The sequence below is a fragment of the Colius striatus genome, chromosome 1 (assembly GCF_028858725.1).
Source record: "Colius striatus isolate bColStr4 chromosome 1, bColStr4.1.hap1, whole genome shotgun sequence".
Classification (NCBI taxonomy): Eukaryota; Metazoa; Chordata; class Aves; order Coliiformes; family Coliidae; genus Colius; species Colius striatus.
Window position 1 is genome coordinate 177,050,449 of NC_084759.1, and position 15,136 is coordinate 177,065,584.

The 15,136-nt window shown below is 38.6% G+C and overlaps 1 protein-coding gene across 1 annotated transcript in view; it reads right to left on the reverse strand.

Moving 5' to 3' along the window:
- CNTN1 (contactin 1) overlaps positions 1-9,140 on the reverse strand; it is a 138,731-nt gene extending 129,591 nt beyond the window's left edge. The window contains exon 1 of the mRNA XM_062020482.1: positions 9,039-9,140. Coding sequence (XP_061876466.1) covers positions 9,039-9,074 — 36 coding nt within the window. The 5' untranslated portion in view covers positions 9,075-9,140. The remainder of the gene's footprint in view (positions 1-9,038) is intronic.
- Between the last annotated feature and the right edge of the window lie 5,996 nt (positions 9,141-15,136).

Here is a 15,136-nt window from a genome sequence, read left to right on the forward strand (position 1 = left end):
CTTGATGCATATGTCTGTTTCAATTCACACCAGTTTATTTTACCTGATTTAATGCGTGAACACATGTCAATTTATTTTATAGAAAACACAGGACATCTAAAAGGTTTTTTCATTACTTGTAAGATTATAGTAAACACAATATTGAAAAACAAAACAAACAAAACCTCAAAAAAATCCCCAAAAGGCAAACCCCAAAATTGTGAAGATGAACCTGCATTGTATGTCTATTAATAGGTGACAGAAGGTGCAAATCCACTAAAGAAACTACCACTAATGCCAGGGACAGTAACCTCCTGATTTGGGGCTGCAGCCTTGGCTGGTGGTTTACCCAGAAAGTCCTGAGGGTTCTGGCTGCCTCCCAGCAGCCTGTGATTTCCTGCATATGGACAGCTATACTGCCCAAAGTCTCCACAGCACCGCACCTGGCAGCTTGTTCAGCTGCCAGCCACACCACTGGCACAAGCCTTACCTGATAATCTGCAAGCAGATCTGCCAGTTGAGACCATGGTGCCTGTGACCTGGCAGGTCTGCTCCTGACAGTGCCCCAGAGAATTTACCCAGGATGCTTCTGACTGCTGCTTCCCCAAACACCCTCTTTTTTCCAGAACTTTGGGATTTGGGGACTTCCCACATCCACGTTATCACCATTCTGTCTAACAGCCTTTAACAGATTGCTCATCTGCAAATTTGTCTCATCTCTTTGTCAGCCCATATAAGAACATTTTACACCTATACACTCTGTGGCAATAACACAAACAGTTTAACCATACTTTAAATTACAGATACATTCCTTTGTTTATACTTAACCTTTCTCACTACAGAACAAGGGAGAATTGAATGAAATTGTTACAAGAAACAGTCACAATCACTGCTATTCACTTTCTGCACACCCTTTATAGTGTTAAGGAGACATCTCTTTCCAAGGCTAAAACTCAATCTATGCTATTTCACATATTTTGAAGAGTTTGAGAATTACACTTCACAACAAAATTTTTCCTTTTTCTTATTGCTTTTAATGTCATGTCAGGCTGGCTTTTCTCAGCAATACCAAAGAACTAATCAGACTAGATATGAACAACTGGAATACAGAAAATTATACATGATGAATCAAGCACTTTTTTTTTTTTTTGGTGCTTGCTATAAGTAAGCAGATGGACACTAAAATATTCTAAATGTAAAATGAGAATGATTTGTTCCAGATGTGTAAAATTCAGGAGGAAAGTGCTACAGGGCACAAGAACCAGAAACCTCGTCACCTGGACAATGAATTATTCTTTAAAAATGTACATATGTACACGTTCTGCTGCTGATAGTCCAAGTTGAGGAACCAAACAAATCTGGAGGACTTTTAACCAAAGCACAGCCGGAAAAGGCTGAATTCAGTGCATTGCCTTCAGCAGTGAGATGCTGCTTTTGAAGCAGTTCCTGCCACACCTCTCCCAAGTACAGCTGACACCCTACCCACATAACTAGGGCAAGTATTGGCCACTGGCAGAAAAGTGGTCTTCCCTTGGCAGACAGAAATGTCTAGTCTCGAGTATTCCCAGTACAGAAAGTTGCTACATTCTCTTGCTTTCCTAGGACCACAAGAAGACATGTGATCCTTCACAGAAAAACTTTCTTTACATGGATTTCCTCAGAAATTAACCTGTCTCCATTTTAAAGCTGTGTTGCAGTCACTTGTGCCATTGCCATTAGGTTGAATACACACATATTTTACAATACTTTTCTCTGAAGTCCTTCAGTCTTGCCTTTAGTGACAATGAAAGAAAACAGAATTCTTTCAACTTCTTCCCATCAGGATGTGAACTTGTTCTGTATTTAGTGAATTAATCAATAGACTACAATTTCATATAGTAGATGTGAAACCCTTGGGAGGTCAAAAATAGACTGAAAAATTTCTCTTTCTGGATTTTTCCATGCCGCTTACCACTAAAATTATGAAGACAAAATACACAGGAGAGTGCCATAAATCATTGGTGTCAAATTATTAATTAGCAAAGTCTATATTTTCTGATGGGAAAGCTACCAGTAGGTTTCAGAGCAGCTGTAGGCAAGGGAGAAGGAGGGAATTACACCTGTTCCATGGTGCTCTGGCAATGCATATATTTAGCCACAAAGAGAATTAGCAACTAGTAAGCATTTTTCTAACACTAGTAGCATGCCTATCCCATTTTCCTTTTTCAGATACTTTTCACTGCAGGCCTCAAATCAGGTATGAGAACCACAAGGAAAGAAAGGAAAAAACAGGTTTGGAGTTCTAAAAGGCAAACAGTAGGGTATTCCTACTTCCTTTGCTGTGCATGTTTCTGGTAAAAGACAAAGCATTTGAACACAATCACCAAAAGTATTATTTTCTTCTGGACCAGTAATGGAATTGCATAACTGCTTCAAGCTGAGTATCAAACTAGTCATGAAACAAAGTACAGAGGTAGTTCTACAAATGCACCTCAAATTAATGCAATGCTGCATTACCATCACAGGTGTAGAAATAGGAATTCTTATATTGGGAAAAAATACTCAGGAACCTGAAACAGAAATTCAGAACTACTTGAATACAGACACAGTTTTGTTACACTACAAATGTAGAAATGGCAGAAAGATAAAAATGTATATTTATTATGATTATAATGACTCACAAGTTCATATCACTTGTCCTTCCTCCTTTTTTTTTTTTTGACGTGAAGTGGTTCAGGAGAGAAAAAAAGATGTCTTAAAAAGCCAGTTGAGGATTTCTTGGCATCCTAAGATATAAAAGGCATTTATTTATGCAAATTAACACCAGAAATCCTCTTGCTTTCCATGAAAAAACTCAAAAACCATGGTATTACTGCAGGCAAGAAAAGATATTAGCAGCTATAGTCTTAGCAGTAGTAGCCAATGTGAAGATCTTGAGATCTGTAATTCATAAGCAGTTCAAATAAAGCTCCTAAGTATAGCTTATGCCCTTTACAGACAATGTTGCTGCTGAGTTAACTGAAAGCTTAGCTGTGGAAGAATACAACCAACATCTTGTATTAAGGCTGCCACTGCTACTTTATACTTGACCCCATGAATCCCAGTCCAGGGAAGCAGAGTTGTTTACATTTCTGTTATTATTTCTGTTCATATTGAACTTGTTTTGAAGTGTCTAATTCATGTGAGATGTAGTAATCATATAAGATATGATTGTTTGGGTTGCCTTGTAAACCATACTTTATATAAATGTGATTCTGCATAACCAACTATCTGATCAGCAGCATCAAATCCCAATCAAAACTATCAGTAAACTCAGGTACTCTTCATCTATGCCCCTAAATCACTATGAAAAGTTGGTAATGCTGTGACTAAATGGGCTTCACTATCTCAAGATATTTCATGAGAAAAAAGGCTCCTTACGAGAGCTTCAAACCCTATGTCAACCTAAATAAACCTCCAGACACTCCAAACAGATCTCCTCCTGGTTAGGTGCAAGGGAATCTGGAGAAGCAATTCGTGTCTTCTCCATCCCAAACTTCTTCCTCCTGCATCCTACTGAAGGTCACTGCAGAAACAATGTCAGTGGAAGTTTCTACTGTTATAATTCCCATTAAACTATGTGTGGATGTAGTAGAAAGAACACAACTTGTGTCACTCTAAGAAATTAGTTTCCTAAGAGAAGCAAAAAAGTGAAAATATTACTGATACTTCTGTCCCATTTGGCACAAGAAAGCAGTCTGCCTGTTCTAGCTTACAGCCCTTGGCTGTTTCCTGTCTGATGCTTCTACCCAGGGCTCTCTCTGAAGTTTTCCCATCAAAGAGCGCAAGGGAACAGCATGCTCTGCCCTAGGAGGAGGACAAAGACTGGCCAAATTTCTGACCACTGTGCAGTCATTCCCTGCAGCTATGAAATCCTGGTCATCCTCCACTATGAACATTTTCAAAAGAGCATAGTCTTCCAGAACTAGAAACTTTAAAAAGCATGTTTAGTCAGAGTTCAGTTCTGGCCCTAACATGAAATACTACACACTTTGGTCCCTGAATACAGTTGAACCTCCCTCACAAAGCATAACCTACAATTTGGCACAGGCTGAATACAAGTTACTGAAATTTGCAAGGCACTTTGTGCCAACAGTCTTTAACATGTAAGCTCATTATTTTGCTGGTCTAATGAGTTAAAAGATTCAATTTATTCAGATGTCAGTGTATTCCTACAAGGAAATATGGCTTATGCTTTCCCACAACATGTCTGCTGGGATATCAAAGTGATCATCATTACCATAGCCAGATATGTGCACTAACTAATACAGCTCTTCCTTTCTATCTGTTAATCAAATTAAGTTTTGTATTTCCTTTCTAGAATAATTTTCCAGTCAGTAACAACCAGTACGAAGCCTCATGACACAAAAATGTCAAACTCCCTGTATTCGCCTGACGTCAAGGGCTTGAGACTTCTGGAGTCTGATGGGCATCTCCACATGGAAACAAACAGCCTGAGGATCATTTCATTCCATAACAGGAGGCAATGGGAATAGCCTTGGATCTAATGAATAGGATCATCGTTCCCATCCCCTTTGAAGACGGATTCAGGACAGGAGATTGGTTTCAGGGCTGAAGATGGATGAATGCTGCAGTCACACTGGATTCTAGCACCCAGAGGAAAAGCCTGTGTTTCAACTCCCCGTCCTGATAGGTTTGCAGATTTCTGTGCCTATATCTTAACGTAGCTGTAGTCTATACCTCGAAGAATGGATTTTGCTGTCTACAACTTGTATTTTCTGCCATACTGTTCACCAGTTAAGATGCCCCTTATGCATTGCTGCTGTGTGAGGCAGAACGAATATCTGTACCAGATCTACACTTTAAAACACTAAGCGCATTGTTAAAATAAGGAATAAGATCTAGTTCAAAAAGCTCAGCTGAAAAACTCTAAATAGTTTCACTGACCCACATTAATCAATGCATTTATAGCTTCCAGCTCAAAAGGTAGGTGAATAATTATTTTGATACAGTAATCTTTAGTGTGCCAGCTCTTTTTTTTTGTAAAAATTCTACAGCAGAAATCCTGAGACACTGTCTCCTCTTACTAGTTTCTCCTAAGAGATTAAAGATCTTGTTTCCAACATACTGAAATATTACTCTACTGTGAATAACGTCTTCAGCAAATAGGGTAAAGGAGTTTCAGTTCTCTTGCTGCTCAGCTAATTCCAGTGAGTTCTTGGTGCTATCAGTGAGTGATGTTTAACAGAACTCACCTCCATCATCCCTTCGGTGTCATTTACAGGGAAATGCTAACACAAGGAAAACATGCCTATTCTCAGTTACTGCTGAAAAACTAGAGCTCAGGGAACAGATATGTTGAGTAAGCAGTTATTATATACAGATACGCACATACTGACATATTTTTCTGTTAATAAGCACTGACAAAGTATTCATGTTGCTTGCCTAAAATTATTTCTATGCAATTACTGTTTTTTAACTGTCTGAAGATTTATTCAATCAGTCATAAGCAATCTGATTATTCTCAGTAGTCTCTTCTCCACCATAGTAGGAAATGCAAATATAAATCACTATAACATTAGTATTACTAATGTTTAACGTGGTGAGTTACAGGAAAAATACACTTTTTATGATGTTATTAATAAATTAGAAGCACGCTCCTGTTAGCAAAGTATTGCTATATGCCAAGGCATTGCTAATTTACTATTTTGCCATTTTTGGAACAATTCTAAATGCATGACCATTTAATATCCATTAGTTCCTGTTATTAATTCCCTTTATTAATATGTATTAATCCTGCTTTCTCTTTCCAGCAACAAATGAAAACCACTATAGACCACAGTAGCCAACCTTTCCCTTTATTGTCATATAGGCATAACTCAAAAGTATGACAATGCCACTTTACTGCAACAAGGAGTGAGAACTGATTTGTGCTCACTTGAGTTCACACGATGCTTAAGCATCCGATCTTGAAGCGTCTGATTTTCCTAAATAGTCACGCCTTCAGTTATTAACTGTATTGAATGGGGCTGCTCTGAAGCCCCGAGCAAGAACAAAATCAATAAGATCTGGGAGCAGACATCAATTCTCTGATGACAAATGTATTTATTACAAGACAATTTTCCAGAATTAAGTCCAAGTTGGTAAAAAGCTGCAAAGTCTGGGTTTAAGGAAACCAAGTGCTGTAATTGAATCTTTGACATTATAATGAGAACAAGAGAATATTCTGACAAGTCAGTAACGGAGACTTCTGTCCACATTAAGCTGCTTTTTTTCTAACAATATCCCTTTACTAATAAGATGCTTGCAAGAACTTCCTTTCTTAATCCTTTTCTCTGTATAGTACCCTGGATAATTTCTTGGTATTGTAAATTATATAATTACTCAGTTATCTCCCTGGATCAGAAGAACAGCAACAACAAAAAAATTCTGCTTTTCCTCTGATTATCTATATCAACAGTAAGCAGTTGCTAGGCTGCCTTTGTTTTCCTTGCTTTTTATTCAAGTTTTTTTCTCTGTAGAGACTAAAATATTTATACATACTCTTTTGAAAATCTCAGCCAAAGACTAAAAATCATGGTCCCTAGTGAATTTCAGTAGACCCTGGATACTTCTGTCATGTGCCTTAGAAAATCCTTACCATTATTTCTAAAATAAAATTATTATTTCCACTTCTTTACCAATTACTACTGTATCTGTTTCCTCATTAAACATGGGTAATTTAAGTACCTCCATTTTAAGAGGGGAAAAAAAAATGTGTATGTTGTTACAAGAGAGTGTGGCTGTGATGCTTTTTATATACAATAGTCAAAGTACATAAGTGATGTTTATGCACTGATACATCTGGAAATAGTAGATAAGCACAGAAAGAGCTGAGCCATATTTCAGTAAATCATATATGTTATAAACTCAATATTTAAATGTGCAACCCTCAACTGTGTACATATGTTATTTTCTCTTACAGAAATAGGTTTCCATTATTTTACTTAATTCCTGTGATACATGAAGTTAGGTATTCTCTGTTTAAAGAGATGAGAGGAGATGAGCAAGTTTTTTTCCTGCTGTTAGTTATTTCCTTTTTATATCTGTTTTCATGGTTGAAAGCCTGCTCAATCTGCAAATTATACATTTCAGGTGATATTTCATGGCAGAAGCAGAGAAAATATCATCAGTCTTTGATGGAAAATGAAGAATGACTAGCACACTTGCAAGGGGCCAACTATCGTATATATCTTTCTTGTTACTACTATGTGAGCTCTTCACTGATGTCACCTCTATCCTCCCCCTCCCCGGGTTCCCAGCCTGGAGCTCGCACGCCCAAGAGTGTGTTTGCACTCACCACACACAAGATACAGTGTTTGCCAGGGAGGATTTTTAACATCTCTCTCTTCCCTCTAGATGCTCCTCTTATCTATACACATATTTTGACTTCCCAGGTCTCGTCTCAGCGCAAGAGCTGCTGTGGCTACAGCCGGTGGCCAGTGAGTACCTCCCAGACCTGCTCTGTGACTCAGCATCCTAATGGGCTTTCAGGATCCCGCGAACTGGCACTACCTCTCCCCTCCCAGCTGAAAATATTCCTTATCCCCTGACATGGCCAGCTTTCCCCAGCATGGGGAGGAAGGGTAACAAAAGGCCGTACCCCTGGGTAAGTGCAGGCAGGGAGCAGCTTGCCGAGGCAGTAGGGCATCAGGTAACCTGCCAGGCCATACAGCAAGGCACACAGTCTCACACAGAATGGTGGGTTCAAAAATGCCGCTTCGGCCTGATGATTGCTTGACACGTCTTTAGTCAAGCTATATTAACAATGCTTGATCTCTGGTACAGCATTTTTCCAGCTAATTATTAGGTAATTACCAACCAAACACACACTGTTCACCGAGGCAGGGGTCCATACGTGTTTCTGTGCAATGTGGCATACGGACTCAGGGATCCAAAACTGGCCCATGGGGTGTTATTAGATGTAAATGTAAAATAGCTATATAAACTCAAAATAAAAAGGCATTTACCCAAGGAACGGTAGCATCCTGTTGTGACTGCCTGTAATGCTTACTGGCAGTACCCTGCACCTTCAGATCACACAGCTAACAGCTTTCAGGTTTATTAAACTGGGTATTTCTCAATACTCTGCGACAATATGTCTCCTTGAAAGTATTGGTACATCTTCAAGTGACTGAACACAGAAACTAAAGCATTTGTATAGTGTTTTCCAAAATTTCAAAATCTACCAATGCACAAAATATTAACGGCATAGAAATTTGTAAGTATTTATTGTGGTAAATCATTTCATGGGCATAAATAATTTAATTTCTCTTTTTTTAAGAAGTAGTATCTTTCTTTACATCTACATCAGCCCGACAGGTTTCTTGAATATATCCTAGAGTTGTCAAACATGTAAATGAAAAGAATGTAGAATGCTTTTTTTTTACCCCCCTCAGAAAAATTACATAATTTGAAATAGTTGCCTTTGTACATAAAATCTGTAACAGTACATAGTTTTCTGAAGAACAATAAGGACAGGCTTGTCTATTGACAATGAATGACAGCCCAGACTTCTATCCAAAATGTAATAGTTTGACCATCTTAGTTATTTACAGGGTAGCCAAGCAATAGATTATGGGACCTTCTTTCCTGACATACATTTTACTGTAAGCTTGCAAATGTTACAGAAAATATACAGACAGAGGGAAAAAGTCAATGAAATTTCATTGTCATTATTCTGTTAGGACCTCTAATGAAATAGATCATGTTGTTATATTGATCACCTCAGTGACTGTCCTGCCCCTCCCTACAATGCAGTCATCTATAGCAGATAAAAATTGATCAGAAATGCACACTCTCACAACAAACTAAAGGATTTGAAAAGTATAACAGTATTTACTCTCAGCAATATTTAACAACCATTTTAAACAATCAGACCAGGAGGATCCGTGCAGCCATATCCACCCGAGAATCCTGACTCTGCATTCCAGCACAGATATCTGAGTCAATGTAACCACAACTGCATCATCATAATCCTGCCTCAGCATATTCTCTCTTCTGCACTCAAATCCACAAAGAAAAAAATACCCCTTTTTTACCTTAGATGGTGAATTCCAGCATGTCCTTTTGTCCATAATAACTATTCCAAGTTTGTATCTTTGAAAAATACAAGGATGGTTGCAGCAATAAACTTCACAGATCCTCTCCTGCGGCAGAAAGCAAATTAAAAAAAAAAAAAAAAAAGGCTTCAAACTGTGACCTCAGAGCAAAGCACAGCCGCTAGCATCCCTCAGCCAACCTTCGGCTGAAAGCAGGTTAGACAGCAGGAAAACTGGCTCTGTACATGGCTGCAACGCTTTCCAATCAAGCATTCTGTGCTGTAAGCTGAGGGATTTATATCTTCTTAAATAGGCCGTCCCACTCAATGCTGCTTGTGTGCATGAAAATATGAAGCATTTCACTGCAGTCACTTTATGCAAGAAACTACCCCAGTCATCTTTACAATCTCTGTCACTCTGCTCTGAGACTAAAGAACGAGCACAGCATGAATAATTCATGCATTAAAATCTTCTGTGCACTTCCTGCAGCAACTGTTACATCCAGTAATGGGATATTGATCAGCTCATCACTAAAACAATTGGGGCTGGGCAATTGCTTTGCTGCAACAAACAATATTCCATCCAAAATAGAATGCAGACACAGGCTCCCCCCCTGCAGCACTCAAGCAGAACTCCAACATATGTGGTGTGGCATTTACATACTGCAGTGTTTAATCTGGACTCTGCATTTCTTGACCTTCGAAAAATGCTGCATTATCTGAGCCTTTTATTTGAAGTCTGTGTTCCCTGCAGCTTGTTTCTCCTTTTAACTATACACAGCATGAGAAACAAGTATGCTTTTCTAACCCCACGTTGAAAGCATAGTGAACCTCCAAAACCAAAGAGCAGATATGAGTTTTCTACCCTGTGACACATTTTTCCCCATATACACCTGCACTTTGTTTGTACTAGACGACTACACCACTCTCACTTGAATTCTTTTATTACAATACGTGTATTATACCCGAATAGAGATACAGATCCGCTTCATTTTTGTCTAGCACAACTGACATAATTTGTATCTGTCAGATGAATTAAAATAAGTCCTCAAGTTTCCACTTCCTCCCACAGATCTGAACATCTTCCAGTCTGTTCAGCACACTCCCTTCTCTTGCACCCCCATTATTTAAACAAGCCTCATCAACAGTTTACCAGTGCTGCCTTCAGCCTCTGGGCAAGCCCACCCTTTGACTGTCACGTGCTTCTCCCTCCAGACACATAAAACCACGACTGCCTCTGCTTCAGAAGATGGGAGAGGGAAGAGAGACAAAACATTATAGCCATATTTAATAACAAAATGCCAAGAATCTTTGGTTACCCTGCTGTTGACAAATACCATAGTCAACAGAGCATGAACTACACAGACCCACAGGTTCTTGAAATCCATGGACTTATTTCTTACTCTTGATGGAGTTTGAGTCTGATCTTTTATCACTAAAATACACTGTCATAACTAAAACAAATACCTGTTATTGAGGTTGATTTGAAAAAAAAAATTACTACCTTCCTGGGATCCAAGAAGGTACAATTAGCAAACCAAAAAATCTTGATCAAACTGTAGCACGACTGGAGACACTGCACATACTGATGAAAACCTGAATATGGGCTAAACTACCAACTCTCCTGCAGTGTATGCATTCAGAGTCTTCTCAAGTAAGTTAACAGAAAACTGTCTGGAACAAACAGGATTTGGCATACGGTCTGGAAACCAGAATGAATAGAAGCTTTTTCAGAGGAAAGTCAAGAAGCTCTGCTTGGTTTGTCTCTCATCAAAGCAATCACCTTTCAGTATATCGAGTATCTTACTGGTTTCTCTTATGCTAAGGCATGCCCATACATTTCAGTGAGCTGGTGAAAGTGTTGCCAGGAAACTACCATACACCTTCCTGGTATGTCCTTTCTCAACAGCTACTAGGGCAATAATACAACAGCAGTCAATCTCTACTTTGTGATGCATCAAAACCAGCAGTTTAGGTTCTCAAATTCTTCTGTTACTATACCCTGAGTGCTGGGTCACAAACACCTCTGATCAGTATTAAACTGGAAGTTATGAGCCATATCAGAAAATGTGATGTTTTGAACCCGACTGCTTAATTAATCAGATTAGAATGGGAAGAAACCTCTCATAGAGATGAGATTCACACCCCAGGTCATGCAACGACTAGCAAATTGCTCTGATCTTACTCTAATCAGTTGTGAGAAGTTTACTGGGAAAATATAGGCAATGCATATAGGCTTCTCCTACATTTACCATTACCATGGATATCTGCCACTTTTTGCTATGTTGGGACAGTGCTCCAGATAAAGACGTGTAAATTTGGATAGCTAGCAGTGCAGATCTAAACACAAGAAGATGCCCATCCCCTATCAGAAGACTGCTAGAAGCTGTTTGATTGACCAGCTCTGGCAGTCTGTTTCAGGGTGAGTTGAGTCATTTCCATCTCCACTGTCTGTTATCAATGAGGCTTCTGCCAATTATGATTGGACTGTGGATATGTAAATTACATGTAGACACCAACTGGTAGACCACATCTTAATCTGTGGCTGTATCTACCCTGCACATGGTTTACAGAGTATTTCCGTAGCATAATGTATGAGACAGTAATTTTGGCCACAGGTACACTTTGACATCTACTCTTCCTGTTCAAGCTATGTTTGGGATTCCATAAAGTCTTTGAGCAATTGCTTAAAAGTGATTTCATATGTAAATGCCATAACACAAGTGCCATTTTGGACAGTTCTGTCCAGAGTATGAATTTGAATTACTGACCCCGAAAGAAGCTTTCTTCGTTTTATGAAGAGCTAAAGTTAAATTATACATTGAATTCGGAGCTGATACTTCTATTTGAAAACTGAAATGGAAAATATCTCCATGTGCATGTTACTGATATGTAATACCTTCAATAAATATTTTATGTGGAAAAAATAATTCTTAGGATTTCTGCATTCTTTGCCTGATATTTTTGAATTTGTATGCAATCTGATGGGTTCCTAAAAGGAAGACTAGAAGCTTTGAGGAATAAAGTAAATCTTCACTCCATCAGAGAACTTTGTAAGAAGATCACAAGAATAAGAAGATTTTTACTGTTTAGATGGGTAATGTCTAAAAAACTGGATAAATCAGTGTTTTGTTGAACTTCCTGATGTCAGCAAACACAAAAATGATTGTTATAGGTGCATTTCATTACAATGAAGCACTGCCTCTGCATTTCTCTTTGTTAGACAGGTACCTCAAAGGAATCTGACAATCCATGTGATAGAACATTAGCCTTCTCTGTATATTTATTTGTATTTTTTAACATTTCTTGATTTGTCAGTGATGAAAAACATGTAATGAAAATGCCCTCCTCTCCCTGCTTTATTACTCTGGTTCCACACTTGCAATATAAACAACCATATCAGGCATTAACATTCTTACTATGTCTAGGTAGAAATGATCCGCTCACAGGCAGAAATGCAAAGATTTATCCTTCCATCATGAATACCAGTTTCAGTACAATACACATATCCTCCCAGCCTCCTAGCACATTAACCTTTCAAAGCAGAAACTCTGGACTTGGGAACCTTCCACACAATTTCAATCGGGTAAGTGCTCAGGGTCTGGAAGGTTTTAAGATATGCTACAGAGTGGACTGTCAGGTACTCTCAATTGCAGGATCGCATTTCTGGCAGAGTGTACTCTGAAAGCATAAAGCCATTTAATGCAGCCACTTCTTGTAGTCCTCTTACAACTCCACATTTTATTTCAGTAACTAGTTGTTCAAATCCCACTGTTTCATGCACCTCTTTCTAGTATTCTTTTGTTACCCTGCCTTACTATAGTCTAAACATGGCCTTGGTTCATAGGATCATAGAGTCATAAAGTCTATAGAGTCATAAAATCATTTAGGTTGGAAAAGATCCTTAAGATCAAGTCCAGTTGATCTACCAAGTCCACGACTAAACCATGTCCCTATCAGCCATTTCTCATTATCAATATCTTCTTCTGCTCCTCTTCTTACACTGAGCAAAAGCTTCTTCTTCCACAACAAATTAATTATGTTCTCCTTCATGATTTCTAGGTAGAAAACTCTTACTCTACCATGTATTACATCCACAATGATTGTTATGTTCCTGACTCCAGTTCTCAAATCCTCCTGTCTCTACTTCTCTTTCCACATACCTGTTTCTCCAACAGAAATCTGACAAAACAGCAAGTTGATTTTTGATGCCTTTGCTTTTCATTCCGTTCTTTATTTCATTTTTGAAGCACAGAAAATGCTTTTGCTCAGTCCTGCTATATGTTCCACTCTCCCTAGAACCACAGCCATCTTGCATAGTATCATGATTTCCTGCAAAAACTCTCATTTTCCCATTCGTGCCTGCTTTTATGCTCTTGTCATTCTCACCGGCTTTTCCTTTCACAAGGAAAAAATACTCCCTAGTGTTTCTCTTAGCCTCCTTTGCTTCTGCAACCACCATTAAATCCTTTTGCTCTCTTTCAACTCTGTGCAGCTTTAAAACTACTGCAAGAAGCTCCTCTCTTCCTTTCCTGCTGGCTTTTACCTTTTACACTCAAACAGCAGCTCTTGAAATCTCTAGCATTTGTGGTTATCCAGATATCACGAGCTGGGCTCATGTTTCATTCTTCCTGACATGCCAACAGTTTATCATGGTTAGGACTTCTGAAGTTTTGGCTTCCTTAATATGGTCTCACTGTCATATTTCTGAGTGTTGCTCTGGATGTCATTCAAAGAAACAAGTTCATGCTCTGTTCTATGCTCTGCAGAGAATTATTTGGTCTTCTTTCCTCTTAAAACATTACTCTGGTACGACCACATCTATAAACACATAGTGTCAAATATTGTAACCTCTTTGGATGCTACACCTCTACCCGAATACTCCTACACTATTTTCAAATTGGTATCTCAGCCAGTATTTCTGATATTGTAAACTCAGGTATCAGCTTAACCTCAACATAGAAAAGTTAGGGGGTTTATTACCTGCACCCACAAACTCATCCTGTCAGATCCTTCCCGAATCACTGTGTACAGTGACACCATTTAGCTCACCATTTAAGACACCTGTCTGCATGTTATCTCCAACCCAGATAAACCTTAGCTCATCAAATCCAGACCAATAATTGCAGAATCTTTCTGCACAATATTGCTTATATATAATTTTTTAACATGCACTTAAGTAATACCCTTGTCCAGATTCTCATCATCTCAGGACCAGATTAACACAAAATCTTGTTCTCTGGCCTGGACAAACTGAGCTCCTAATCAGAATTCTGCTGCAAAGCCTGTTCTTCCTGTGCATCGCTCAGTGTGACCTCTCTCATTGCATCCCTCCACTCCCTTCTCTAGTATCTCAAATACAAGTAACTTCACATTCACTTTCATGGACTGCTCACTATTATTATCCTTACTTGGTAGTGAACAGTCAACTTGCAATTAGCCTGTAAATTGTTATTTTTTATTAGGCCCATGTTAAATTTTCATACAAGCACTTCTCTTCTTCCTCCCATTACACTTCAATGCTTTGGAAGAACTCTCTGCAATACCTGCAAAGTCACTGCATTGTCCTCCTTTAAATCTTTTCTTAAATCTTGTTTGCTATGATAACTTAAATGAAAAAATGACAGCAAGTAACCTGCTCAGGAAAGCTGAGGCCACTATCTACACTTATGGCTGATTTACATTAAATGTTTCTTTGAAATTGTCCAATTCTGTCTTTGCCTTTTGTGTTATACTTCCACTCATAATTACTTATGAGTAATTCTCACTGGGAGAGAGACAGACTTTTTATTTTGTTGTTCGAAGAGGTCTTAGGTTGATTCACTACAACAGCAACAGTACCAAAGGGCATAGGAGACTGGTAATCTGATAGGGGTTATCTAATAACCCCATAGTTCTTAGGAAGGAGTCATACAAGGCTGACGAAAAAAGGATGCCAGTTCAGTCATTTAAGCTGAAGAAGAGATTTTGTTCCTCTATGGACCACTTTGCTACCAATTCCTAAACATGTTGCCCAACAAAACAACTGCTTCTTTTACTGTACTGTTTAAGTCAGTGTTCTGTCAAAGATGCTAATTAACTATATGAAAATGCTTTCTT